The sequence below is a fragment of the Thamnophis elegans genome, chromosome 14, assembly GCF_009769535.1.
Source record: "Thamnophis elegans isolate rThaEle1 chromosome 14, rThaEle1.pri, whole genome shotgun sequence".
NCBI lineage: Eukaryota > Metazoa > Chordata > Lepidosauria > Squamata > Colubridae > Thamnophis > Thamnophis elegans.
Genome location: NC_045554.1, coordinates 28,777,217 through 28,804,843, shown reverse-complemented (window position 1 = coordinate 28,804,843; position 27,627 = coordinate 28,777,217). Strand labels below are relative to the sequence as shown.

General features: G+C 43.6%; 2 protein-coding genes across 2 annotated transcripts; one reads left to right on the top strand and one right to left on the bottom strand.

Annotated features, from left to right (window-relative positions):
* Positions 1–7: 7 nt before the first annotated feature.
* On the bottom strand, positions 8–5,903 carry LOC116517912 (cytochrome P450 2J2-like). The gene is made up of 7 exons (XM_032231097.1): positions 5,868–5,903; positions 3,681–3,843; positions 2,695–2,896; positions 2,545–2,550; positions 2,205–2,328; positions 1,629–1,770; positions 8–271 (listed from the first exon to the last, which is right to left on the bottom strand). Exons 1-7 carry the CDS (start codon positions 5,886–5,888, stop codon positions 81–83), a joined length of 849 nt encoding a protein of 282 aa, XP_032086988.1. The 5' UTR covers positions 5,889–5,903; the 3' UTR covers positions 8–80.
* Positions 5,904–6,003: 100 nt separating this feature from the next.
* Positions 6,004–23,867, top strand: LOC116518156 (cytochrome P450 2J6-like). The gene is made up of 10 exons (XM_032231436.1): positions 6,004–6,138; positions 8,175–8,458; positions 15,267–15,429; positions 16,625–16,777; positions 17,041–17,201; positions 18,318–18,491; positions 19,718–19,856; positions 20,793–20,980; positions 21,576–21,717; positions 23,128–23,867. The coding sequence occupies exons 2-10, from the start codon at positions 8,300–8,302 to the stop codon at positions 23,316–23,318; spliced, it is 1,470 nt and encodes a 489-aa protein (XP_032087327.1). The 5' UTR covers positions 6,004–6,138; positions 8,175–8,299; the 3' UTR covers positions 23,319–23,867.
* Positions 23,868–27,627: the final 3,760 nt, after the last annotated feature.

Here is a 27,627-nt window from a genome sequence, read left to right as displayed (position 1 = left end):
AAAAGTGATCTTGTGGTGAATTTCTCCAGCTGTTGGAGAGGTTGTCTTGAATGGGTTATCTTGCAGATCATCACTTCAATCTACCCACTTGGCTGGCGACATTTCAGCAACACCTTAAAGCGGGATGGGGATTGTGTAATCGCAAAGTATGGTGTCAAATCTGGTGCTTGGGATTTATCTGGCCAGGATAGCTGGAAGTTCCTGACAATGCTGGTGAAAAGGAGGAAGAGCTCCATCCGTGCCAGGATTTCCCCTAAGCAGAATCTCGGTCCTGAAAAGACAAGGAGAAAGAGGGAAGCCAGACAGATTCAGACAGCTGGAAGTTGGCAGCCTGTTACAATTCCTTACACCTGCTTGGTTCTGTTCCAAAATTAAAATGTTCCATGATTACGATCAAATTTAATGAAGCTTTTCAAGATAAAAAAGGCACTAAAATCATCTAGCCAGATCGTTAAACTCATGCTAAACTGAAGGCAACTAAAGAGGAAGAATGGAATGTTGACTGAATGAAATATTGGGCCAAACTGCAAATATCCTAGAAATAAATTTAGCAGAGATACTTCCAAAGTTGGTGGGGTTTTTTGCCTTCTTTTATCCTTGAAAAAAGGGATGTGGTGGCTCAGTGGCTAAGAAGGTACTGAGCTTGTCGATCAGAAAGGTCGGCAGTTTGGCGGTTCAAATCCCTAGTGCCGTGTAATGCAGTGAGCTCCCATTACTTGTCCCAGCTTCTGCCAACCTAGCAGTTTAAAAGCACGTAAAAATGCAAGTAGAAAAATAGGAACTGCCTTTAGTGGGAAGGTAACAGCATTCCATGCGCTTGATTGTGGTCGTAAAGCGAGGACTACCTCTATTTAAGTGACTCAGCCCTTCTTATCAGGGTCCCTTTTTGTCAATAAAGCTTAGATTTATTTTTATTTCTGGGCTGCAATGATGATCTGATTCCAGCTTTACTTTTCGTTACAGACATATGTTCTTTTCATTACTGCAAAGGTATTTTTCCATCACTGTTGTAACAGTGAATCATTGCTAAACAAGGCAGTCACTAAATGAGGAGTACCTATAAATCCTATTAGAGAAACATCCCCTGGAGGATTTTACTTTAGAGAATCTCTTTCAACTGAGGCAGTTACTAAGAAGGCACAAGAATTGTCTGAAGGGGCTCAGGAATTCACCAGGTTGCCTGCTTTATCTTGTGCCAACCATCTCCGAGGAGACTTTCACACAGAGAACCTCCCACAAGGCTTTCACAGACACAGGAGATGATGTCCCTAGAGTGAATTCTGTGACCAGAAGGAAACATTTTTTTCAGCTGTTTTGCAATGATAGTTTTCAACATGGTTCCCTGTGATTCTTTTTGGCTCCCTTTTCCTAGGGAACATTGACGTGTAATCAAAGCCCAGGAGCTGACTTCCATAATTCTCTAAAGAAAGGTTGGGTTGTTTGGGATCATTGCATGCTGCAAGAATTGTCAGTCAACGTGTGGAGAGACAGAAGGAGAAAGAACAAGACTGTGTGTGTTTGGTGTGTGTGTGTGTGTATCTGTGTGTGTGAAAGTGTGATAGAGAGACAGAGAGAGAGACAGAGAGAGTGATACAGAGAGTGAGAGAAATACATAGAGAATCATTCACCTGCTGAAAATGCCAAAAAGGCTTCTGGCTTCACAAATTCCCCCTCTTCATTTAGGAAGTTGGAGGGATTGAACTCATTGGGAAACTTCCACTGGGATTCATCACAATGGGCAGACTGGATGTTGACCAAAATCATAGTGTCCTGCAGAAGTCAAAACAAATGAGGTCATCTTGAAGAAAACCCTCATTGTCAGACATGGCTCTGGATGAACTTCAAGAAGGATCCCATTGAGATATGGTTGAAGACAGAGACAGAGAGACAAAGAGAGAGAAAGACACACAGATAGACAGACAGATAGAGAGACAGAGAAAGAGACAGAGAAAGAGAGACAGCGAGAGACACAGAGACAGACAGAGACAGAGAGACAGAGATAAGAGACAGAGAGACAGAGAGACAGAGAGACAGACAGAGACAAAGAGACAAAGACAGAGATACAGAGAGAGAGAGAAACAGACACACAGACAGACAGAGACAGAAAGAGACAGAGAGAGAAAGATCTCACATCAGACAACTACAGATTTGCCTGGAGAATCACCAACACTATACCGTTCCCACTCATAGGTTTCTACCTTTACCTTGGGAATTTTGTATCCAAGAAGTTGCACATCATTAATAGTTTTATGAGGAAGTCCCAGTGGAAGTACACTTGATATGCGTTGGATTTCATGAATGACGGCATTTGCTTTCTGGATTTGAATTTATGCAACAAACACCGACACACTTCTGGAAAACATGCCATAGGTTTACCATCATGGACATAGACCCAGTAAATGGTGGCAAACAGTATTCCAGGAAATCAAAAGTCGCTGACTTGTTCCATTTTCTAGGATTTTAGACATGATGAAACTTCCCACTTAACCCCAAACTTCTATCAACCTTTTGCCAACCAAGAACTAAGCACTTCAACCTTAGAACACAGAACTGTTAAATGAAATAAAAGGTCTTATTTTGGCCAATAGGGCTTCGAATTTTATGCATAATTCTATGTTTCTCCCATTCTGCATGAGTGCACCAATTCAATGGCCAACTTTGAGGTCACCTTTGTCCTACGGAAAAGGGAGCAGCTACAAAAGGACAATTCCCAACCATCCCACCCTCTCCCGGGAAAGCTTACTCATATTCTCCGTAAAAGCCTGAGTCAAATACGATGCTTCCTCCAGGATCCTTTCCTCCATCAGATTTTTCCCCACGCCAAAGTTTCTGAACAGCCTCAGTGAAAACCTCTTTTGCTCCTTCCACACTTCACCATAAGACTGTGTGATTATGCCTGTCAAGTCAAAGATTGATGCAGGTAGTCCTCGATTTACAACCACAATTAAGCCCAAATTTTCGGTTGCTAAGCGAGACAGTAAGTGAGTTTGCACCATTTTACGACGTTCCATGCCACAGAATCACAGCAGGTGTTAAGTGAATTATGCAGCCGTGGCTTCCCCATTGGCTTTGCTTGTCAGAAGGTTGTTGAAAGAAATATTCATCTTGGTTCAGTTCCAAGTGAGGAGAAAGACACTGGAAGCATGGAGGCTGATTGGAAAGATGGTTTATTGATGGACAGAACCATGTGGGTTTTGGGTGCAGATGAGCACATGGAGTGTAGAGTGAGTGTTATTTATCCTCTCTCTTGGGCCTTGCCCTTGAGCTTCCTGTTCCTGTGCAAGAAATGTATCCTATAGCTATCCTATAGGTCATAGCTAATTTTTTAGGTTGTCTGAATGAAGTTTGGTTAAACCTTGCTGGGTGATGAACACGAAGCAGGCATCTGGCACAGGTGTGAGTAAAGTTAAGTTGCATGCGCACAATTGAATGCACACCAAACTGGCAGTTATGCCGGCAGCAACCAACCTGTGCACAGCCCCCACCATCCCCAACCTCAAAACCATTGAGCAAACTAATGTGCTGAAGCTTACCAGGCTAAGGACTAGCCAGATGAATACCTGGTAGGCAGAATTCTCCCCCACTCTGTTTTCCTTCCCCAAAACTAAGGTGCGTCTTATACTTTGAAAAATACAGTAACTTGAAGAGGCATTCAAACTTCTTGAAAATTGTATCATTACCTTTTGTCTTAGTGATTAAATCAATAATGTAATAGACTGGTCTCCCAGCAAATTCTGTCCCTTTTATCACGAGGACTTCTTTCACTAGAGGAAATCCGTGAATTAAGACTATGGGTTTGGTTCCCAAATAAAGAGAGTAGACGGGTCCATATTTTTCTGCAAACTGAAACAAAACAAGACAATGAGCAAAGAGTTATTAGGAAATCACTGAGAACCAATTGCTGCAATGATACGACGTAGCCTCACCAAGGTGATGAACTTGAACAATTACCTGTAGCTCCGTCCTGCTCCATTCTCCAAAGTGATCCGCTGTTACCCCCTCCCTCTCAACTTGTACGCATGTTGTATACAGAACTTTCACTGGACTACTTAGTAGGAATATTGTAGAGGGGAAAGGATTTATTTCTAGATAACAATATAACTCTTCTTCCTGCTTTCTGGCGAATCACTTTGTTGTCACTTTAAATGTACACTAATCGCCATACAGTAGAATGAAATTTCATTGCATTCAGCTCTCAGAGGGTCTCCATCTCCAATACACACTACATAAACATGACAATAATATAAATAATAAATAAATAAATAGGCATATACCCACATATATTTTATGACACAGAGAAACAACATAGTCCAGTTCAGATGTACAAATGTTCCTTCCAGCTGGCAAAAGACTCATTTGAATGTGATTTCAAAGGCCATGCTATTAGAAGGATAGAATAGAATAGATAGAATAGTGGAATGGAATGGAACGGAACGGAACAGAATAGAATAGAAAATATGGATTGAAATGGAATAGAATAGAATAAAAAATATGGATTGAAATGGAATGGAATTGAACAGAATAGAATAGAATAGAAAATATGGATTGAAATGGAATGGAATTGAACAGAATAGAATAGAATAGAATAGAAAATATGGAATGGAATAGAGTAGAAGAGTTGGAAGGAACCTTGGAGGCCTTCTACTCTAGCCCCCTGCTTATTTTATTTTTTTAATTACCACTTAGTTACTTGTTTAATTTTATTTCATTTATCACTTTATTGCTCTCTACTCACTCCTTACTCTCTCCTTCTCATAGTCCTTGCCGCATTCCTCCCTTTGGTTTAGCTCCTGCTGGAAGAAAGTAACTCTTTCTTTGCTTTAGTCTTTTTTTTATTTCAGTCTTTGCTGCCATTGCTCATTTTTTCTGGGTTCTGCCCACCTGATTATCTTGTAATAATAACCTTTTTGTGCAAGGCGTTAATAGTGGAAAATGGAATAAAGTGGAGTGGAATGGAACAGAACAGAACAGAATAGGTAGAGTGGAGTTAAGTGGAGTGGAGTGGAATGGAAGGTAAAGGTTCGTACTTTTCTACTTGCATTTTTACATTCTTTCGAACTGCTAGGTTGGCAGAAGTTGGGACAAGTAACACACCACTAGGGATTCAAACTGTCAAACTGCCAGGCTAGCATCTTAGCCACTGAGCCATTGTGTAATCCCCTGTCGGGCAATACTTCATGCTTATCCTTCAAATAAAAAGTAGGAACATGCCAAGTTTAATTCAGCTCAAAGAACGATGCATGGCAGAACATGTTTTCCAAGAAGGCCCATTTGTACTTACAATAGGCCAGAAACACATAGGAACAACAATGTCCCCCTCTCTAACTTTCACTTTTGTGAGAATTCACATACCTCCTTGAGGCAAAGACAAAGCGCAAACTCTAATAGCAATTATTGGAAGCGTTTCATCAGAAGCCTCTTTGTTAAAATCTTAAATTAACATTTCATACATTATAAATCTTACACATAACATTTTGGACATTTTATCCAGGGGAATTGCTACATGTTGGTGTTTGTTTAAAAAGAAGTTCCCCTAATTGTATAATAGAAATTTAGCATCAGAGTGACAGAATGGAATTGCAATGTTTACAAGAAAGTGAAAGCAGTGACTTCCAGCAGCTGCATGGCCTTTTTTCCTTCTCCAAAGAATTTGGCAGGGTTTAAGGTGGTCTAGAAAGATTTCTGGTTCTATTCTAGGAAATTCCAAATGTTGTTTTGGAAAAGGGCAGAGCTGACCCTTCGAATTCAGCTCAAACATTTATAAACCCTCCATGCAATGCAAATAAACTCTGGAGAATCTTTTGGAAGCATTTCAATGTCTTTGGGGGGTTAGGATTGCTCCAGATCAAAGGTATATCCTTACGTACCTGGAATCTGATTATCAGCATAACTTTCTCAGCTGTTTAGTTTGGCTCTGCAACCAAACAAGACAAACATGAACTTCAACCGATAATTAGAACTGCAGAAAAAACAATTGCTACCAATCTGCCTTCCATTGAGGACCTGTATGTTGCACGAGTCCAAAAGAGGGCTGTGAAAATATCTACAGACCCCTCGCATCCTGGACATAAATTGTTTTGATTTCTACCCTCAAATCGACGCTATGGAGCACTGCACACCAGAACAACTAGACACAAGGTCAGTGTTTTTCCAAACGCCATCACTCTGCTTAACAACTAATTCCTTCAACACTGTCAAATTAGTTACTAAGACTGTATTACTATTATTCTCCTCTTCCTTCCTATTACCTATCTCTTCCACTTATGACTATAACCATGTTGCTTGTATCGTTACGATTTATATTGTTTTTATATGTTTCGTAGTATGATTTGATAGCTTATTAGTAACCTTGACTATCATTAAGTGTTGTATCTTTCCTTATTGATGAATGTATTTTATTCTCCTTATATGCACTGAGAGCATATGGACCAAATTCCTTGTGTGTCCAATCACACTTGGCCCATAAAGAATTCTATTCTATTCTTTTTCTTCTCAATGGGTTGCAGGGTGCATTTTCAATCAAAGTGGGAAACATTTAACAGACACAGAACTGCTCAGCCAGCCTCCTTTTAAAAATGGCAGCCAAACTCCTTGCTTTTCTGCATGGAGTTTGATATAAGAGCAATTAAGGAGCCTTACCACATCAAGGAATTTCAGAGGGTTATTTTTATTGAACTGAAGCAGATTCCAAAGCAGGGGCAGCCTCCATGGCCCAGGGGGAAAACCTTTGGAGGTTTATTTTTCAAAAACCAGAAGAATAGGAGGGAAAGACTGAAAACAGCCATATTCAAAGCAGAGCAGTCTGCCTCTGTCTTTCCCTGCTGACAAAAAGGTTTGAGGTTTTATTCAACTTGTATGCCGCCCTATTCCCGGGGGACTCAGGGCGGCTAACAAAACCAAAGGGAAGGTGGGGGGGACAATACAAAAGGGAAGGCAACAAAACCAACAACAAAAAGCCAATGAGGAAGTTTATTCCCTCGATGCTAGGGTGAGATTGGCCAATTGCACATTCGACGCTGCAGCTGGGATCAGGACTGTTTTAATCTATTCAGTTTTATAGTATTGATATGGTTTTGTAAGTTTTATCTTTCATTGGGAGACTTCCCAGCAGAGGTGGTATTCAGCCAGTTCCGACAGGTTCTGGAGAACTGGTAGCGGGAATTTTGAGCAATTTGGAGAACCGGGAAATAGGCTGGCCCCGCCCCTACTGCTTCCCAGCCTCCTAGCAGATCTTCTTTTGTTGCCCTGAATAGGAGAACAGAGCTGGAAAGCAGGTTAATGGGGTGGGGAGGGAAAGGGGACTTTGCTGTATCCTTCCCCTGCCACACCCACAAAGCCACACCACACCCACAGAACTGGTGGTAAAAAAAATTTGAATCCCACCACTGCTTCCCAGAGTTGGTTAAAACATGGGCAGCTATATAATCTGTGTTGGAATGGGCAGCCTGTTGGTTTGGGATCTATTCCCAAGCATCAATACTCTGGACAGAATAAAGTCTTTGCAACGTTCTCCAAAAATCTAAATCACAAAGTCACTCAGTTAGGCAGGGCACACCAGGCTAAATACCCATCATTCCTGAACAAGAAGATATCATCAAGGGAACAAGGCCAAGCTCTAACAGACGAATGGAGTATTGAAATAACAGCAGAAATAATTCTACTCCAATTGGGATAATTCTGAAGATTCCTTTCTATTCCCTCCTTACTCTTTCCTTCTTGTGGTTCTCACCACATTCCCCCCTTTGGTTTAGCTCCTGCTGGAAGAAAGTCATTATTGTCCTTCAGCCCTTTTTCCTTTTTGTCTTTGTTGCTGTTGCTCAATCTTTCTGGGTTCTCCCCATCTGACAGCCTTGTAACTGTGGGGATCCGATGAGATCTTCACACCAGCTGCCTTACCTTCCCAGAGAAAACACAGAATGCAATTGGAAGTGTAGGAAATGGGCATCCTTCTGAGGTCAATAAAATGAGGACCCAGATTGTTGGAGATGACAAATGGTCATAATTCGAGGACAATCTGTAATTGTAAGTTATTTTTGTAAGTCATTTTTTCCCATGTCATCAGAACTTTGAATGGTCACTGATCAATTGCTCATAAATCAAAGGCTACCTAAATGGTACTGTTGAGAAAGATTTTAATGCAGGTAACCCAAACTTTCCTGTTTTTTAAATTGCAGATTATGAAATCTAGTTCTGTTCAAAGTTTATCTTTCATCGTGACCTTAAAGATTTAATCTCTGGCTGGTTTGCTAAAGTCACAGCAGCTGAGAAACACATAGAGAGAAACGTCCCTGCTATCAACATGGTTATTCTCAGTTGGCTGATTGTTCTTTCCCTCCTATTCTTCTGTTTCTGGAAGAGCCAACGTCCCAAAGGTTTCCCCCCTGGACCATGGAGCCTCCCCCTGCTTGGGAACCTACTTCAGTTCAGTAAGAAGAATCCCCTCAAGGACTTGGATCAGGTACAGATCCTTATTCGATCCCACATTAATCTCCATCGAATAACTCAGCAAAAATGAAGGGTGTTTCCTTGTAATTACAGGAGATCAAAGAAAAATTTAGGGGAGCAAACTTTCAGCATGTTAGTTCGATATTAAAGGATTCTGCTCTGTAGAGATGTATGTTTGATTTGAAGGAATCCTGATAGTTAATAGAATTGGGCTACTCTCGAGAGGATCAGTTTTTTGAGATGAAATCAATCCTAGAACTATGTCTGACCTTCATGGGCTTTGAAAAAAAATTGGTACTTTGAAGAACATAAGTTCTGTGCATGCCCAAGATGGTATCCTGTCACATTTGAGGAGAGCTTCGGGGAGATGATTGTCCTTTTCGGGGGCTTGCAGGGGTACCCTATCCCATCGTTGGTTCCAGGTCCAGCTATGAGAACTTCCTGGGACCTCGGGGATACCCTTGAGCTGCGATTTACTGCTTCGTAGCCGGAACATCATGAGTGAAAGGGGGCGGCTGGTGGTGAGAGGAGAATGAAGAGCATCGGCAGCTGCCAGTGTGGGTGCGGTCAGCGTCGGCAGGATGCCCAGCTTGGGATCTCTGGAGCCGACGTGGGTGTGCCCAGCAGCAGCTTCCCGCTAACCCCCTTGAACACTGTCGGCTCCCCCCCCCCATGGACATGTCATCTCGTTCCATCTCCCCGTGATGTCATCCCGTTTGGTTGATGCCACACTCTCCTCTATGCTATACAGCGACAGAACTTTATTCCCTTCGGGAACTCCCCCTTTCCCGGGGATGGCCTTCTTGCCTATCAAGACGCTTCCTTAATGACGGATCGTGGGATCCTGAGAGGTGGCATGCGAAGAAGAGACTTCTTAGGGTTTTTTTTACAGGGGTTTTTTAATCAAATTTTAAGGGGGTGGGGGGTGGGGGGTTGATACGGATTGCTCAGTCAGGCTTTGGGGGGGGAGTCTGCCAGGGCACAGGCCAGAGCTAACTAATGGGCGCGGATCGGGAGTGCCGGGAAGTGTTGGGATTCCGGGGGAGACATTAAGCCACTCCATTTGGGGGGGGGGGGTTCACCATCTCTACTGTTTGTGGGAGAGGCAGATATGGTGGGGGCCGAGGGCCAAATTATGTTGGGGAACACGGGTCCGCTGTTTAAGAGCGATCGCACATTCTGACCCTCATCACCCCTCCCACACCCCTGGGTGCTTGGGATTACAGGACCCTGGTCTCCGGCTGGTGTCGCTTAATGCCAGGTCCGTGGTACATAAGGTTCCTCTCATTTACGACCTCATACAAGAGGGTAGAGCGGACCTGGCGGGCATTACGGAGACCTGGTTGGGCCATGAGGGGGTGTTCCCCTTAGTGAATTATGCCCACCAGGCTTCCGGGCGTTTTACCAGCTGAGAGCCCAGAGTAGAGGTGGGGGGGTGGCAGTGGTTATTAGGGAAAGTCTCAGACCTCAGGAGGTCACTGTGCCTCAGATAGGCAGGTGTGAGTCCCTTTTTGTGAAATGGGGCCTTGGAGTTCAGGTGGGCCTTTTTGTTATGTACCTGTCTCCCTGCTACATTTCATCGGCCCTGCCGGAGCTGCTAAATATGTTAGCTGGATCGGCAGTTGATTTCCCCAGGCTTATGATCCTAGGGGATTTCAATCTGCCTTCCATTGGCGAGACATCCGAGTCAGCTCGGGAGTTCATGGCTTCCATGATGGCTAAGGACCTAACTCAGTTAATTCAAGACCCCACCCATAATGGGGGACACATGCTCGACCTGATTTTAGTCTCTGGGCAGTGGATGAATGATCTAGATTTAGGGGATATTTCTATCCAACCCTTGTCATGGTTGGATCATTTCCTCATCAGTCTTGACTTCCATACTGCTACCCCTCACTGCAGGGAGGCAGAACCGACTAGAGGGTTCCGCCCCAGGCGCCTGGTGGACCCTGAAAGGTTCCTGATGGAGCTTGGGACTTTTCCTGAATCCCTTGCTCACAACTCGACCGCAGCCCTAGTGGAAGCCTGGGATAGGGCGGCAACTGGGCCTTTGGATCGTGTTGTGCCTTTGCGGCCTCTGACCCAGTGTCAATCCCAGGTAGCTCCCTGGTTTACTGAGGAGCTCCAGGAGATGAAACACTGGAAAAGACTCCTAGAGAGTGGTTGGGGGGCCAGCCGGTCCAAATCTGATTGAACACTAGTAAGAATTCATATTAAATCCTACTTAGTGGCAATAAAAGCAGCAAAACAGCAACATTTTTCCGCTCTTATCGCATCTGCAGATAACTGCCCAGTCGCCCTGTTTAGGGTGATCCGCTCCTTACTTAATCAAGGAGCTGGGAAAGACCCCTTGCAGGGTAGGGCTGAAGAATTTGTTCAGTATCTGTAGGATAAAATCGCTCAGATCCGGACAGGCTTGGACTCTGACTAGGTAGATTTGGGTGAGTCGATGGGGATGAATCTTGTGGAGACCATCTGGGATGAGTTTGATACTGTGACCCCCGAGGGCATGGACAAGATTATGGGGAGACTCAGTGCTGCCACTTGTGTGCTGGACCCGTGTCCCTCTTGGTTAGTCTCGGCTTTCCGGGAAAAGACACGAGGCTGGCTATAGGTGATTCCCAACGCTTCGTTGAGAGAGGGGTTCTTTCCCACCACCTTGAAGGAGGCAGTGGTGAGGCCCCTCCTTAAGAAGCCTTCCCTGGACCCAGCTTCTTCAGCCAACTATCATCCAGTCTCCAACCTTCACTTTGTAGCGAAGGTTGTCGAGAGTGCGGTAGCACGTCAGCTTCCCCAGTACCTGGATGAAGCTGTCTACCTGGATACCTGTTTCAGTTCAGGTTTCAGGCCCAGATACAGCACGGAGACCGCATTGGTCGATGATCTCTGGCGGGCCCAGGACAGGGGCTGCTCCTCTGTCCTGGTCCTATTAGACCTCTCAGTGGCTTTCGATACCATCGACCATGGTATCCTACTGCGACAACTCAAGGGGTTGGGAGTGGGGGGCACCGTTTTACGGTGGTTCTCCTCCTACCTGTCGGATCGGTCGCAGTTTGTGTTGACTGGAGGGCAGGGATCGACCCTGAGGCGCGTTACTTGTGGGGTGCCCCGGGGGCCGGTTCTCTTACCCCTCCTGTTCAACATATATATGAAACCACTGGGTGAGATCATCCGTGGTTTTGGGGTACGGTATCATCAATATGCTGATGATACCCAACTTTTCATCTCTACCCCAAACCACCCAAACGATGCCCTCGACGTGATGTCCCGATGCCTGGAAGCTGTGCGGATCTGGATGGGGAGGAACAGGCTCAAGCTCAATCCCTCCAAGACTGAGTGGCTGTGGTTTCCGTCATCCCGATTTGTGCATCTTGTTCCATCTTTGATGATAGGGGGAGAAATTTTAGCCCCCACAGAGAGGGCCCGCAATCTGGGAGTCCTCCTGGATATGTGGATTAGTTTAGAAGAACACCTAATGGCCGTGACCAGGGTGGATTTTTACCAGGTTGGCCTGGTACATCAGTTGCGCTTCTTCCTGGATCGGAATGCTCTGTGCACAGTCACTCATTCCCTCGTCCTTTCTCGCCTGGACTACTGTAACGCTCTCTACATGGGGCTGCCCTTGAAGAGCACCCAGAGGCTTCAACTGTTCTAGAATGAGGCTGCACGGGTTATCTTGGGGGCACCTAGGTGATCCCATGTTACACCCCTTTTAGGCAGCCTGCACTGGTTGCCGGTTGTCTTCTGGGTGCGATTCAAGGTACTAATTATGACCTTTAAAGTACTCCATGGCTTAGGCCCAGGATACCTGCGAAACCACCTACTGCCACCAGTAGCTTCCCACCGTCCAGTGCGATCCCACAGAGTTGGCCTCCTCAGGGTGCCGTTGGCCACACAGTGTCAGCTAGCGACCCCCAGGGGGAGAGCCTTCTCTGTGGGAGCGCCTTCCCTCTGGAATGAGCTGCCCCCGGAGCTTCGTATAATCCCCGACCTCCGGTCCTTCCGACGCGCCCTAAAAAGTTGGCTTTTCCAGCAAGCCAGCCTGGCCTGAACAAAACAAAATAAATTATTGATCATTGTTAATTTTAATTTGATTTTTTTTAAAAAAAATGTTATTGTCAATTCTAATTGGGTTTGTTTGGGATATTCTATTTAATTTTTTTTAACTTTTGTATTATGTGTTTCTTTTAATGTTGTACGCTGCCCTGAGTCCTTGGGAGAAGGGCAGCATATAAATCTAATAAACTTAAACTTAAACCATAAGTAGAGAAGTAAAGAAATATTTTTCAGTAATCAAAAGACGGTAGTAATGTACCTGCCACTCTTAATTATTTAAAGTGAAGATATTGGAGTTTGAGTCTTCTCCCTATTCTTGACCCCACTTTCAATGGGCTTTCAGCTATCTACATCTGTATCACAATTTTACATTACATTTCCACTAGTTAACTTATTCTTAATTAAAAGGCTTTCCTAATGGGCTTAGTTGAGTGCCAATTTCATAACATTGTGTTCTATTCAAGTTTCAAGTTTATTAGAATTTGTATGCTGCCCACTCCCATAGGGACTCTGGGCAGCTCACAACAGACAAGAAACATATGATTTTAAAAATAGAGATAAAAAATAAAAATACAGTATTAAAATTCATATCACCCATTCCATCTAAACGGGGCTGGATATCTATCAACAGCCCCAGGCCTGCTGGAATAGCCAGGTCTTGACAGCTTTACAGAAGGCTGGGAGGATGGTAAGGGTCTGGATCTCTGCAGGCAGATTGTTCCACAGGACCAGCGCAGCAACAGAGAAGGCCCTCCCCGGGGAGTCGCCAGCCACATTGTCCGGCTGACGGTACCCGGAGGAGGCCCAACCTGTGTGATCTTGTTGGTCATTGGGAGGTAAGTGGCAGGAGGTGATCTCTCAGGTAGCCAGGTCCTAAACCATGTAGGGCTTTAAAAGTAACGACTAGCACCTTGAAGCGCGTCCGGAGACCAACAGGAAGCCAGTGCAGCTCGCGGAGGATAGGTGTAATATGGGTTATCTAGATACACCCCATATCGCTTGCGCGGCTGTGTTCGGAACCAACTGTAGTCTTCGAACACTCTTCAGAACACTCTCCATGTAGAGCGCGTTACAGTAATCCAGTCTTGAGGTGATGAGGACATGAGTGACTATTTGAAGTGCCTCCCGGTCCAGGTAGGGCCGCAACTGGTGCACCAGGCTAACCTGGGCGAAAGCCCCCCTGGTCACAGCCAACAGATGGTGCTCTAACGTCAGCTGTGGGTCCAGGAGGACACCCAAATTGTGAGCCCTCTCTGAGGGGTGTATAATTTCACCCCCCCAGGCTAAGAGATGGAATGTCTGGACTAACTTTGGGAGGCAGCATCAATAGCCACTCGGTCTTGTCTGGATTGAGTGCAAGCTTGTTCGCTCCCATCCAGACCCTGGCAGCCTCCAGGCACTGGCACATCACTTCCACTGCTTCGTTGAGTTGGCACGGGGCGGACAGATACAATTGAGTATCATCTGCGTATTGATGATATTTAATCCCGTGCCGCCGGATGATCTCACCCAGCGGCTTCATATAGATGTTAAATAGGAGGGGGGACAGGACCGAACCCTGTGCACCCCATAGTTGAGGGACCTAAGGGTCGACCTCTGTCCTCCAACCAACACCGACTGAGACCTGTCCGAGAGGTAGGAGGAGAACCACCTTAAGACAGTGCCTCCCACTCCCACCTCCCGTAACCGTCGCAGAAGGATACCATGGTTGATGGTATCGAAGGCCACTGAGAGGTCAAGGAGCACTAGGATAGAGGAATGTCCTCTATCCCTGGCCCGCCAGAGATCATCGATCAGCACGACCAAAGCAGCTGTGTTTCTATAGCTTTTAAACTAGGCTATTGAGAAGGTTGCAGTGTTTTTCTAGTGCTTATGAAAGAATAATTTGATCTGATTCATAAACTAGGTAAAATTAATAAAGTAAATTGGACTGTGGGAATGGAGGGAAGTGAGGCTACTTACGGATAACGGTGATATACTGTGTCTATGGAGATTCTCAATTATCCAGGTCACGGTTGTCCCAAAGGTGCTTTTTCCAAGAGATAAGTGGATTTTCTTGGTTTTGTTTAGCTTCCCATCCAAGAAGCTTCTTTAGTTATGAAGAGGTGAAATATTTTCAAATAAAAACTGAGAAAGTCCAGTTGCCTTTAGGAAAAGCACCCTTGAGTGACCATGCTATATTTTTCAACATCATGTTGAAGATAATTTGACTTGTCTGCAGATTTATCAGGATGAAATCCAGTTTTGGATGGGTCACAATTTACAATCAAACCCATTTCATTTAATGATATAATTCTACTCATCAGATCCCATCAGTCTTCTGCATATAAGAAGTTGCATCTATGCCCAAATAGGAGGGGAAAGGATAGGCTGAAGGTTTTGGAAGGAGATGGCCTGTGATGCAGGTTCAACAACTCTTGCGTCTCAACCGTGTTGCATCCTTGCAAGTGATTGCTTCCAACCAATCTCCTGATGCTTCTAGGTCAGGAGTCAGCAATCTGTGGCTCTGGAGCCACATGTGGCTCTTTCATCCCTTTGCTGAGGTTCCCTGTCACCGGTCGGCTCCACAATTGGGAGGGCTTTCGGTTAGGACAGGTAGGGGAAAAAGGACGCCATGCTAGGAGGAGACTCTATGGTGGGGAAAACAGGATTTCTGGTTGGCTCCAGAATTGAACGGGAGGCTTCCGGTTAGGACCTTTGTGGCTCTTTGAGTGTTTAAGGTTGCCGACCCCAATTCTAAATTAATCCCGGTGATTTCATTTCAGCTAGCCCAAAAATATGGTCCTGTCTTCAGTCTCTACATCGGAGGAACGTTTGCGGTCTTCACTCATGGGTTTTCTGCAGCCAAAGAGGTCTTGGTGACAAAAGGCATAGAATTTGCTGGGAGGGCAGATAATCCAATAGTGGACGATATCCTTAAGAAAAAAGGTACCAATATATCATTTCTAACCACTATTTTTCTCTCTACTTTTGTTGTTCGCTTATGTTGGATGTTTATGCTACCTTGGCAATTATAAGATCGATGGCTACGTGAATCCATAGCCTGATTAATTAATTCATCAGGTTTTACCATTGGATAAATACAGGTAGCCCTCAATGTATGACCACAATTGAGCTTAAAATTTCTGTTGCTAAGTGAGACAATTGTTAAGTGAGTTTTGCCCCATTTTATGACCTTTTGTGCCACAGTCGTTAAGTGAACCACTGCAGTTGTTAACTTAGTAAACACAGTTGTTAAGTGAATCGAGCTTTCCCACTGAATGTCCTTGTCAAAAGGTCGTAAAAGGTCACATGACCCCGAGACACTGCAACCGTCATAAGTATGAGTAAGGTGCCAAGCAACTGAATTTTGATCATGTGACTATGGGGCTGCTTCAATGGTCGTAAGTGTGAGAAGCAGTCATCAGTCACTTTCCCCCCCAGTGCCATCGTAACTTCAAACAGTGACTGTAGTTCCATCGCCTCATTTTCTTTTCTTTTTTAAAGCTTTGAATATTTTTTATTGTACAGTTTTCTTCATTTTACATCACAGTTCCAGTTTTGTAACAACTCTATACTGGTTTATATCCACAGTTATTTTACATTTATATATATTATTACGTATGTATACATTATACGGTTATCATTCTAGATATTTTTTTTACATTTTTGTAGTATCTTATCATTATGTACTATTATATATAATAAATATTCATCTTTCATTATGTTTACACTTTTTTCTAATTTTGAATTCATTAATCATCTTTCATCATTAATTTTCTAATCTTTGCATCTATTATCAAGCCAATTATACCATACATCCCAAATTAAATAGTATTTGGCTTCTCCTTTGTCTTTGATTTCCATTGTCAACCTATCCATCTCAGTGCAGTCTAATATTTTCTTTACTACTATTTCTTCAGAGGGTATATTTCCATTTTTCCAATTTTGAGCATATACTATTCTGGCTGCCATTATTATGTGTAGCACTAAATATTAGGATTTTTTTTTTTTGTTATATTTCCCTCTTAATATGCCTAATAGAAATAGCTCTGGTTTTAACTCTATTCGCTGTTTTACCATTCCCTCTAAGCATTTTTTTAATCCTTATCATTGCTTCATTTTCCGTCTCTCATTTTTACAGGCATAATATTAGCACCCTACGGCCCAGCATGGAAAGAACAACGAAGGTTTTCACTGATGCTTCTCAGGAACTTTGGACTGGGCAAAAAATCAATGCAAGAGAAGATTTTGCAGGAGGCAACTTGTTTGATTGAAGCATTTGCTGAAAACTCAGGTAAGCTCACCTGGGACAGGACGGGATAGCTGGGGAATCATCACACCAATGTCGCTTCTTTTTTCATCACAGTTAGACCTATATTTGTGTGTGTGTGTGTGTGTGTGTGTGTGTGAGAGAGAGAGAGAGAGAGAGAGAGAGAGTTTGTGTGTGTTGATGCAGAGTGGGAAGAGCTTAGCATTCTGGTTGTAGGGTTAGGGTTGTGTTTGTTCTTGCATCACAGGATTAATGCTAATCTTATTTTCTTTTGGTTTGCCCTGCAGATTCACCTCTTGATCCTCGTCCATTTCTTGAAACTGCAGTCACCAACATCATGTCATCCATTCTGTTTGGGAAACGTTTTGAAAACGATGACAACGTTTTGAGGACTGTGATGGACGTGTCGCATCAAAATTTGAAAATGATGACGGGGCCCTGGGCCATGGTACCCTTGATAGGAGGCCAGGAAAATGGTCATGATTCCCAGAATGCTAAAAATTGTTGAGGTTGAGAAAGTCACCGATAGATGAAATGCCTTCTCTATTTTGGAATTTATTCAACTTTCCTTGCACAATTTTATTTATTTTTAAGGGAACATCATAATTTTATGACTGACTTGGTTGAATCAGCAGGAAACAGAGTTAATTAGGGCATGACACCACTTTATTGAAATATTAACTTCCTTAAATGTTTGTGCTCTATCAAAAGTTCAACATCAAATAACATACATGAACATAGATAGTTGAAGGTGTTTTTTTTTCTCTCCCAACACACCCCTACAGTAGTTGCGGCAAAGTGCCAAAAAGGCGTGACCCATCAAAACCGCGCTCGACTAAGCCGCGCCCAATTAAACCGCATCGCTGACATCATCAACAGGGCAAAAACAGCCAGCGCGGAGAAAGAAGGGCGCTTTAAATAGCGCTTTGAAAGCAAGCCGATTCAATTTAAGGTAAGGGTTAGGTTTAGGGTTAGGTTTAGGGTTAGGTTAAGGGTTAGGGTTAGGTTTAGGGTTAGGTTAAGGGTTAGGATTCGGTTTAGGGTTAGGTTAAGGGTTAGGTTAAGGGTTAGGTTTAGGGTTAGGTTTAGGATTAGGTTTAGGATTAGGTTTGGGGGGGTTAGGTTTAGGGTTAGGGGTTAATTTTAGGTTTAGGGTTTACAGCGTGCTTCTGTCTCCGCGCTGTTGTCGCCCTGTTGATGACGTCAGCTACGCGGTTTAGTCGGACGTGGTTTAGTCGAGCGTGGTTTTGTGGTGGAACCCCAAAAAGGAAGTGTGCCCATGCATCAGGAGAAGAGAAACTGCCTAGTGGGCATGCTCATGCTGGAAAATGAACTTTCAGTTTTTAGCACATGCATGCGCACCAACTAGTTTGTTTTCCGGTGACTGACATGCATGCGCACATGAAGATCAACTGGAGGAACATGTGACATTAAGCATGCCAGCCACATGCCTCCCCATGCCATTTCTGGCATGTGTGCCATATATTCGCCCTCATGGCCCTACAGCGTATATTACCCAATGATCATTTTAATTAATTTTGACTTCTTTTCTCTTTGTTGGCAGCTTTATAACGCCGTGCCCTTAGTGAGGAGGCTTCCCCTGCCCCATCAGAAAATACTGACAAACGCCCGTACAATGTTTGATTTGCTTGAAAAAGTGCTGGAGGAACACAAGACAAACTTGACTCCTGAAGAAAGTCAAGATTTCATTGATGCATACCTAAAAGAAATGAAAAAGGTAAAAAAAAACCTTTTGCTTGATTTTGCACTCTTATATAGTTGTTCTCATCTTGAAGCGGTGGCTGCCCCATTGCAGTTGTGTGAGTACGAAAAACAGATAATCTAAAAGCATACAGAATTGGTTGCTTGGTTAGTTCAACAATTAGCACAGAGACTCTCTTGAAATTTGTGTGAATTAGAGGTTTGTCCTAAAGGGAGGAGCAAACTATATTGTGTTATCTGAACTTATCTATGGGACTTTGTTTCACCTGTGGCAGCCAACTCAATGTTTTAAATCAGAACATGAACAAATGTGAACTTCATTCAATAGATGTGAGTGAAAAATATTCTAGAATCATACAAATGGTCTTCAACCTATAAGCCCAGTTGGCACTGGAGCTTCCATCACTAAGCAAGGGCATGTGTGAAGCGATTCACACCCCGTTTTACAACCTTGTTTGCTGTAATGTTAAGTGAATTGCTGCAATTGTTAACTGGATCACATGGTTATTAAGGAAATCCAGCTTCTCCCATGGACTTTGCTTGTTGGAAAGAGAGTGAGAATCTTATAAATCTTGGAAAACATATGAAGAACGGTTGCAGGAATTGGGCATGTGTAGTTTAATGAAAAGAAGGACTTGGGGAGACATGATAGCAGTGTTCCAATATCTCAGGGGTTGCCACAAAGAAGAGGGAGTCAAACTATTCTCCAAGGCACCTGAGGGCAGGACAAGAAGCAACGGGTGGAAACTAATCCAGGAGAGAAGCAATTTAGGACTGAGGAGAAATTTCCTGACAGTTAGAACAGTTAATCAGTGGAACAGCTTGTCTCCAGAAGTTGTGAATGCCCCAACACTGGAAGTCTTTAAGAAGACAATGGATAGCCATTTGTCTGAAGTGGTGTAGGGTTTCCTGACTAGGCAGGGGGTTGGACTAGAAGACCTCCAACGTCTCTTCCAACTCTGTTATTCTATTCTGTTCTGTTCTGTTCTACTCTACTCTACTCTAAATGCTGATCACATGACCCTGGGATGCTGCAACTGTCATAAGTACATGTGGTTGCCAAGTGTCTGAATTTTGTTCATGTGACTGCAGGATACTGTAATGGTCATAAGTGTGAGAATAGTCCCTAAGTCATTAATTTCAGTACTGTCATAATCTCAAACCATCACTGAACAAATAGTTCAGGGCTGATTCATGTACCTTGAGGACTATTTTCTCTTTCTTTGTTTTAACTCATAAAAGGCAGAGCAGAAAGGTTCAAGTTTTGAAGAAGAACAATTACTAATTTTACTGATGGACCTCTTGACTGCTGGATCAGAAACAACGTCTGTATCACTTCAGTGGGCAATGCTCTATTTGGTAGCCTTTCCAGATATCCAAGGTATGGAAATAGCAAATGACGAAGATTCCTTCTATTAATCATGCAAAACAGGGGTGGGATTTAGCTGGTTCGCACCAATTCTGGCAAACCGGTAGCTCTGACGATCAGCTGGGGAGCGAGCTGGTTTGCTCCAATGATCAGGTGTGCCTGCCTGCCTGCCCCTGCGCTTTACTTACCTATATCTTCTCAGCTGATTAGGATGGGTCTTGAGATAGTGATTCTGGACCTCTCTAAAAGCTTCATTTGGATTTAGACAGATTCATCTTTTGGGAATGTTTAGAACTTTAGTAGCTAGAATTCCCAGGTAGAGATGAATTGTTCTCCCACAACTCAAGGAGAGCACCAAGTTGAGAAGGACACAAAAGATGGGGAATCAGTGTGAAGTTTTCAAAAATGTAAGTAGGAGATGACAAGGCTGCGCCTGAGGGAGGGGTCAAGTGTGTCATCAGTCTTGAGTCCCTTTGTGCCCACAAGAGTTCTAAGTCCTGCCCACTTTCAGTTGCATTGACTCTTATCTAACTCCAATTTGCTTTGACCATTAGCAGTTCAGATTCTTGTAGATTGAGTTAGCATGCAATAAAACCATATTCTTTTGAATTGCCATTTCCTGCGCTTGACAAAATAATTATCAACTCTGCTACATAGACTAGACCAGAAAATCCAATTCTTCCACTTGAGCAGGGAGTTGGACTCTCCAAAGTCCCTTCTAGCTCTATTGTGATTGATTGGTCTTGCACATCTCATTGTGCTGGATATCCTCCCCTTCTTCTACTCCAGTGAATTATGGAGGTGACTTTCAGATTATCTTCTGAATGTTACCTAATTTTTCTGCCCTTAAAAACGCTTCAGTCCTTCTTCCCAGGGAACAATGACTGCATCATTCTGTTGATGTCCCCTTCCTTAGACTCCTCATTAACTAATTTATTTGCACTGCAGAGAAATGCCAGAAGGAAATAGATGCTTTTCTGGGAAGTAGTTCCAACCTGAAATATGAAGATCGAGAAAAACTGCCATACACAAATGCCGTCATTCATGAAATCCAGCGCTGTACAACTGTTGTTCCTCTCGGAGTAGCTCACACACCCATCCAAAATGCACAGCTTGGGGGCTATCAAATTCCCAAGGTAAAACTGGGAATTTTTACTGGTGGACCATGGATCTGAAGGCTAAACTGCAAAATGAAGGCTAAGGGAGCTTGGTATATTTAGCCAAACGAAGAGAAGAATGAGGGGAGACATGACATGACAGCAGTCTTCCAATACTTAACGGGCTGTCAGAAAAAAGAAGGGTCAATTCTTTGTCCAAAACACCTGAAGGCAGGGCAAGAAGCAATGGATGGAAACTCATCATAGGGAGCTCCAAACTGGAAATAAGGGGGGATTTCCTGAAAGTGAGAAAGGTTAATCAGTGGAAAAGTTAGCCTCTCCATCGCTGGAGGTTTTCCAGAAAAAGTTGGGCAGCCATTTCTCTGAGATGCTATAAGGGCTCCCGCCTTGGGAAGAAGGTTGGATGCTATAAGGGGCTCCCCCCTTGGGAAGAGGGTTGGACTAGAAGACCACCAAGTTTCCTTCCAGCCCTATGAGTCTATGAATGATCCTTTTCACCATCAGTGTCCCATTCTTGAACCAGATCTCAAAAGAGCTAAGCAAAATTGATTCCAGATCCCTTCCATCACTAAGCTCTTTCTTCCGTGTGATCTAGTTTTCCTGGTTTTTCCAGGGCACAACCGTTTTCATCAACCTCCATTCTGTTCATCACGATGAATCTCAGTGGAAATTCACACACGAGTTCAACCCTTCCAACTTCCTGAATGCAAAGGGGGAGTTTGTGAAGCCGGAAGCCTTTTTGCCATTTTCAGCAGGTAAATTGTGTGTGTGTGTGTGTGTGTGTGTGTGTGTGTGTGTGTGTGTGTGTGTGTTTTACTTTAAATGGCAAAGGCTGCACATCACACAGAACCAGGAATTAGACAGCCCTGTGGAGTCAACCCCTGTCTACTAAAACCTTCTGCTTCAGTGCATCCTTGGATGGAGAAAACTCTGAATGTAGCCAATGGGGAGCAGCAGAAGAGCACATTCACTTTTGGAATATATTTGCCAATTTTTGTGGAAGCATTGTTGTAGGTTCTCTGTCTGAACAAGATAAATTGCATTTGCAAAACAATGGAAAAGTGAAGAAATCCCAACAGATTATTTAAAAAAGATTAGAATGTGCAGAAATGGATGGTCCAACACAGTGATAGTGAACCTTTTTGGCACCAAATGCCCAAACCAGAATGGATGTGCATGCGCATGCACACCGGAATACCAAAAACCCAAACACCAGCTGGGCAGTCCAGCTGTTTTTTGGCAAGTTTGAGCTGTTTTGGGGGGCACTTTCAGGTAGTTTTTTGGACCTCTGGTTGCTTGGGTGCCTGCAAAGAAAAACAGCCCAAAAATGGCCTGGAAAACAGCCAGAAAATGGCCTGGAAAACAACTCCCCAAAGCCCTGAAAAACGGCCTGGTTTGGGGGCATTTTTGGGCTGTTTTCCAGCCATTTTCCAGCACTCCAGCCCCCATGAAGACTAGCTGGCCGGCATGCCAGAAACCAAAAGAGCAGCTGGCGACGGCACTTGTGCCGACAGAGAGGGCTCTGTGTGACATCTCCCCCCTCCCCCCGGCGCTTGTGCTGTAGGTTCACCATCACAGGTCTAACACTTACAATTAAGGAAAAGGAAGAAACTGAATATCTTTTGATCTGGGACTCATTTTATCAAATGATTAGCTGACAAAAACAGGAGTTAGAAACAGGGAAAGAGAAGGAAAGGATTAATAAGGGAGGTATGTTAAAATGGTTAAGTAAGCATCATCATCATTATTAATACTATTATAATCAATACTAATTTAATGAACACTGTTGTAAATATTTTGATTACTATTTCCTAAAAGTATTTGCACCCAAACAACAACATTGTTGAATTAAAAATGGAATTTTTTATGTTATAAAATTAAAAAAACTGGAATTTTTTAAAAAAACAAGATAAACCCGAAAATATGCCAATTCATGAGCCAGGAAACGCATGTTTTGCTTTCCTATTCTCCCCCCTCTCACACACAACACAAATACGCAGACACACACACAAACACAGAGGCCCATTAAATCTCAGGGAACTAGTCAGTTTCAAACGACATTCCACAGCCACAAACTCTCTGTTTCAGGAATGCTGTTTTATCATAAAAGTGTTTGCCTCTCTACATGAATAGCATTGACCTTTGATCTTGTCTTTGGTTTTCAGGACCAAGGGTTTGCTTAGGAGAAAATCTGGCTCGGATGGAGCTCTTCCTCTTCCTCACCAGCATCCTGAGAAATTTCCAGCTCTCTTGGCCAGATAAATTCCAGGCACCTGATTTCACACCTAACTTGGGTGTCACACTATTCCCTTCAAGTTTTAAAATATCCGTGAAAGGCCGCCAGGAGAGTGACTAGATCAAGAGAAGGTTTCCCCATCACTCCAGGCAAAGTCATTCTCTCCAAAAAGAGACCGACGACACCAGAAAGATCCAGATGAAATTCATAGGCTACGTGGTTTAAAACAGTCACATGAAGAAAAGAGTTATATGGCTAATCTGAAAAATGTATCTTCAATATTATAAATTTGATTTAGAAGAAATAATGCTGTTCTTTGGGTGTAATCATGGTATATGGGTTGGGAGACAGGAGGAAGTGCTGCAGACTAGGCAATCGTGATTTAAGAGGCAGATGAACTTCCGGAACAAATGGGGACCAAATCTCAAAAGAGGCTCTCCCTAGTTTCTTGGATTTTTAAACATGAGGGGGAAGAGGTGTGCTTTCCAACTTGCAAATTTAATTATTGTGAGGTACTCCAGACAAGAAGCACAATCAGGAATCCTGGCTGTATCTTTATTGTAAGATAACCTTAATCAAAACTTGCAAGCTGGCCTGTGTGAATTAGCCTTTTTGCCAAGCTTCTAACATTATTTTTTGTCAACAGTGAAGATCAAAGTTTCACCAAAAAATAGAATAGAATAGTATTTTTTATTGGCCAAGTGTGATTGGACTGCTTGCTTTTGGCTGCCATTAAAATGGGGAGGGGGACATGGTTTTGGGGTGGGGAAGTATTCAGTGCAGGAGTGACTGTTAAAAGGGAGTTGTTCTCACCATCTACTCTGCATGCTGCAGATAGAGGATTTGCTGCCAAGGCCAACTGCCCAATATACCAACCTGATGATGCTTTTTGAAGAGGTCTCCCACATGACACCTGTGGGGTGTGCAGATTGGACTATAGGATGGGGTTACCAGGGGGAGGGGGTTGGGTCACATATTGATATCTATGATTACCCCTTGTGAAATGGATGAATTAAGGAAGTTTATTGACAAAAATTTGCAAAGGGGTTTTATTGAACCTGCTAGGCCCCTAGTGGCTGCTCCAGTGTTGTTTAGGGAAAAGAAAGCTGGCTCCTTTCATCTCTGTGTTAATTACAAAAATCTGAATGCTGTGTATATTCAGAATGTCTATCCACTACCTTTAATGAAGGATATGTTGGCCCAATTGGGTAAAGGTGGGCCTTGATGACCCAGCGACATTTCCCGGAGGGGGATAAACACCCTTTTGAAGTATGGACTGATCACAAGAATTTGGAGGCATTAAAAACCCTCCTAAAAATCTCCTAAACAGATGAGGTGGGCACAACTTTTCAACAGGTTCAATTTCACTCTGAGGTACATCCCGGGGGGGGGGGGAGAACTTCATGGCGGATGCTTTATCCAGACTCCCACAATACAACAGCTCAAAGCTTAATGTGGTTCACCCAGTCATTCCAGCGAAGAGTCTTGCTGCTCCTGTGGTTACCAGAAGCCAGAGCAACTCTAACTTCAAGGTCACAATGGACCTCATCTGCAAACTCAAGGACGGCCTTGAGTCCGATGACTGGTTTAAACAACATTCAAACGAATGTACCATAAAAGATGGTCTGGCTTCGGTAGGAGCTAAAGTGTATGTTCCTGCTAGCATGAGGACTTTGGTTCTACAGCGGGCCCATGATTCAAGGATGGAAGGACATTTTGGGTTAGTGAAGACTCTACATCTCATTAAAAGGCAATTTTGGTGGCCTTCATTGAAAAAAGACATTGAGTCCTATGTTGCCAGTTGCCCCACATGTGCTGCCGCAAAGCACCCACCAGGAAAACCCCAGGGCCTGCTCCAAGGTGTGGCCCGTCCTGAAGCTCCGTGGAAAGAGATATCAATGGATTTCATTGTTGAATTACCAGAAAGTCAAAGAAATACCATGATTTGGGTTGTTACGGACCTGTTTTCCAAACAGGTTCACTTTGTTCCTTGTTCCAAGATCCCGTCAGCTAAATCCTTGGCTAAGTTATTTATTGTGCATGTGTACCATCTACATGGCATGCCAGAATGCATAATTTTGGATAGGGGGTTCCAATTCACCTCCCTATTCTGGAAGGAGTTTTTGAAGTTGATTGGCTCTGCCCAGGGGCTAAGCTCCACCCATCATCCTCAAACTAACGGGGCTTGTGAACGGACTAATTCTGTTTTGGAACAGTACCTCCAATGTTTCATTAATTACTAGAAGGATAATTGGGTTGAGTTGTTACCACATGCTGAAATGGCTTACAACAACTCTGTGCACAGCAGCACCGGTTTTACCCCTTTTAAAATAGTGTTTGGCCATGATTTTGTGCCTATTCTGGAACTGCCCCGGGAAAAATCACATGTTCTGTCCCTCTCTGAGTGGAGGGACCAGCTCTGGCAAATCTGGCCTTTGACCCACAAGGCGTTGGACGCTGCTCATCGAGCACACAAGAAACAGGCGGACAAGTAGAGAACAAAACAGAGAGACTACAAAGTTGGAGATCGTGTGTTTTTGTCTACCAAGTTTCTCCAAACCACCCAAAAAACTAAGAAACTGGGTCCTAAGTATGTCGGGCCGTTTCCCATTGTGAAAATTATTAATCCTGTGTCTGTGCGATTGGAACTACCTAAGTATCTTAACCGTGTTTACCCGGTGTTCCATGTAAACCTTGTGAAGCTAGAACACACTTCCTCTTTGCGGGGTCCTCTACCTACACCACCTGCCCCTCTTTTCATTGAAGGAGAGCAACATTTTGAGATTAAGGAGATTTTGGACTCTAGAAAACGTAGAAATCGAATTTAGATTTAGATTTTTTTTTTAGATTTTAATAGCATTTATAGGCCGCCCTTTTCCCTGAGGGGACTCAGGGCGGCTTACAATAACAAGGAAGGGGAGTGAAGACAAAACATAAAAAGAAATGTGCAATAACTGAAAAATACTAAAAACACAACATTCTCTCAGCATTCGGGAGGGGCGGAATTCAATATCTAGTCTCCTGGAAACATTTCCCCCTCTCCCAAGCAGAATTTATAACAGTGTCTATAGACTAATATGTCTCCCTTCCTACAATATCTATTCCTTGGACTGCTTGTGCTCTAGAGAATGGAGTTTTCCAAACATGAAATACTCATTCTCCAAATTAGCATTTAAGTAATATTCAGTAAAAAAAAAATACTAATCAGAAACTTTGAACTCTGACGCTTCTAAATGCCAAGCATTTCTATGAAATATCACAGGGATTCAACGCAGGCTAAATGTGGAGCAGAGAAAAAGTTGTAAAGGTGGCTTAAAATTGGTATTTTGTAACCAGGTTCTAAGAAGCAGAGACATCACCCTGCCAACAAAAGGGAGTATAGTCAAGGCTATGGTTTTCCCAGTTGCAATTTTGGCTGTCAAAGTTGGACCATAAGGAAGACGGAGCATCAAACAATTGAAGACTTTGAACTCTGGTGCTGGAGAAGACACCTGCGAGTCCCTTGGACTGCAAAGTGACCAAACCGATCAGTCCTAGAGGAGATCAACCCTGACTGCTCTTTAGAAGGCCAGATCCTGAAGATCCTGAAGAAGAAACTCAAATACTTTGGCCACCTAATGAGAAGGAAAGACTCACTGGAGAAGAGCCTCATGCTGGGAAAGATTGAGGGCAGAAGAAGGGGACGGCAGAGAAGGAGGTGGCTGGATGGAGTCACCGAAGTAGTCAGTGTGAGCTTAAATGGTCTCCAGGGGATGGTAGAGGACAGGAAGGCCTGGAGGAACATTGTCCATGAGGTTGGGATGGGTCGGACACGACTTCGCAACTAACCACAAAAAAAAAAGGTTCTGCAAATCATAGAGTTGCTTTTTGTAGCTGGTGGCGTGTGGGTGAAGAAGAGGGGAAGGAATGTGAACTCCTTTGGCTTAGAAAATAATGAAAAACATTTGAGACCACATAAGAGGTATGGTCAGGGCTAGGGTTTCATATCTTTCGAGTCTTTTTATTGTGCTATAGAAGTTGCCACTTATTTATTTCTTCTGTTGGAAGAAATGTTCATCTGGGTTCAGTTCCAAGTGGGGGAAAAGACATTGGAAACACGGAGACTGATTGGAAAGGTGGTTTAATTGTGGACAGGATGACATGCCTTGAAGACCCTGGGTGAAGAAAAAAGGGGAAGGATGCTGCGGCTCCCTGGGTGTTATGCCCTCTCTGAATTTGAGCTTGTCAGACTCCCATGGGGCCATGAAGGGATAACTTTATAGATTGTGTTTGTTTCCCAAGCTTGGTTGAGCCTTGCTGGGTAGTGATGTAATGAAAGGGCTTTGGGCAATTCGTCCTATGGCTCTGCCTGAAGGAAGTGGATCTCTGTTATGTATAATAGACTGGCCCAGGCCTTAATGGCCCATTGACAAAGGGTGGGGGGGTTGCT

Coding starts and splice junctions, on each gene's coding strand:
- LOC116517912 (XM_032231097.1), bottom strand. CDS start 5,888: ATGCTGATAATCAGATTCCAG. Junction 2,897..3,680: donor TTTAATCACTAAGACAAAAG/GTAATGATACAA, acceptor TTGACTTGACAG/GCATAATCACACAGTCTTAT. Junction 1,771..2,204: donor TTGGATACAAAATTCCCAAG/GTAAAGGTAGAA, acceptor TGACTTCTGCAG/GACACTATGATTTTGGTCAA.
- LOC116518156 (XM_032231436.1), top strand. CDS start 8,300: ATGGTTATTCTCAGTTGGCTGATTGTTCTTTCCCTCCTATTCTTCTGT. Junction 16,778..17,040: donor AGCATTTGCTGAAAACTCAG/GTAAGCTCACCT, acceptor TTTGCCCTGCAG/ATTCACCTCTTGATCCTCGT. Junction 17,202..18,317: donor TGACGGGGCCCTGGGCCATG/GTACCCTTGATA, acceptor CTTTGTTGGCAG/CTTTATAACGCCGTGCCCTT.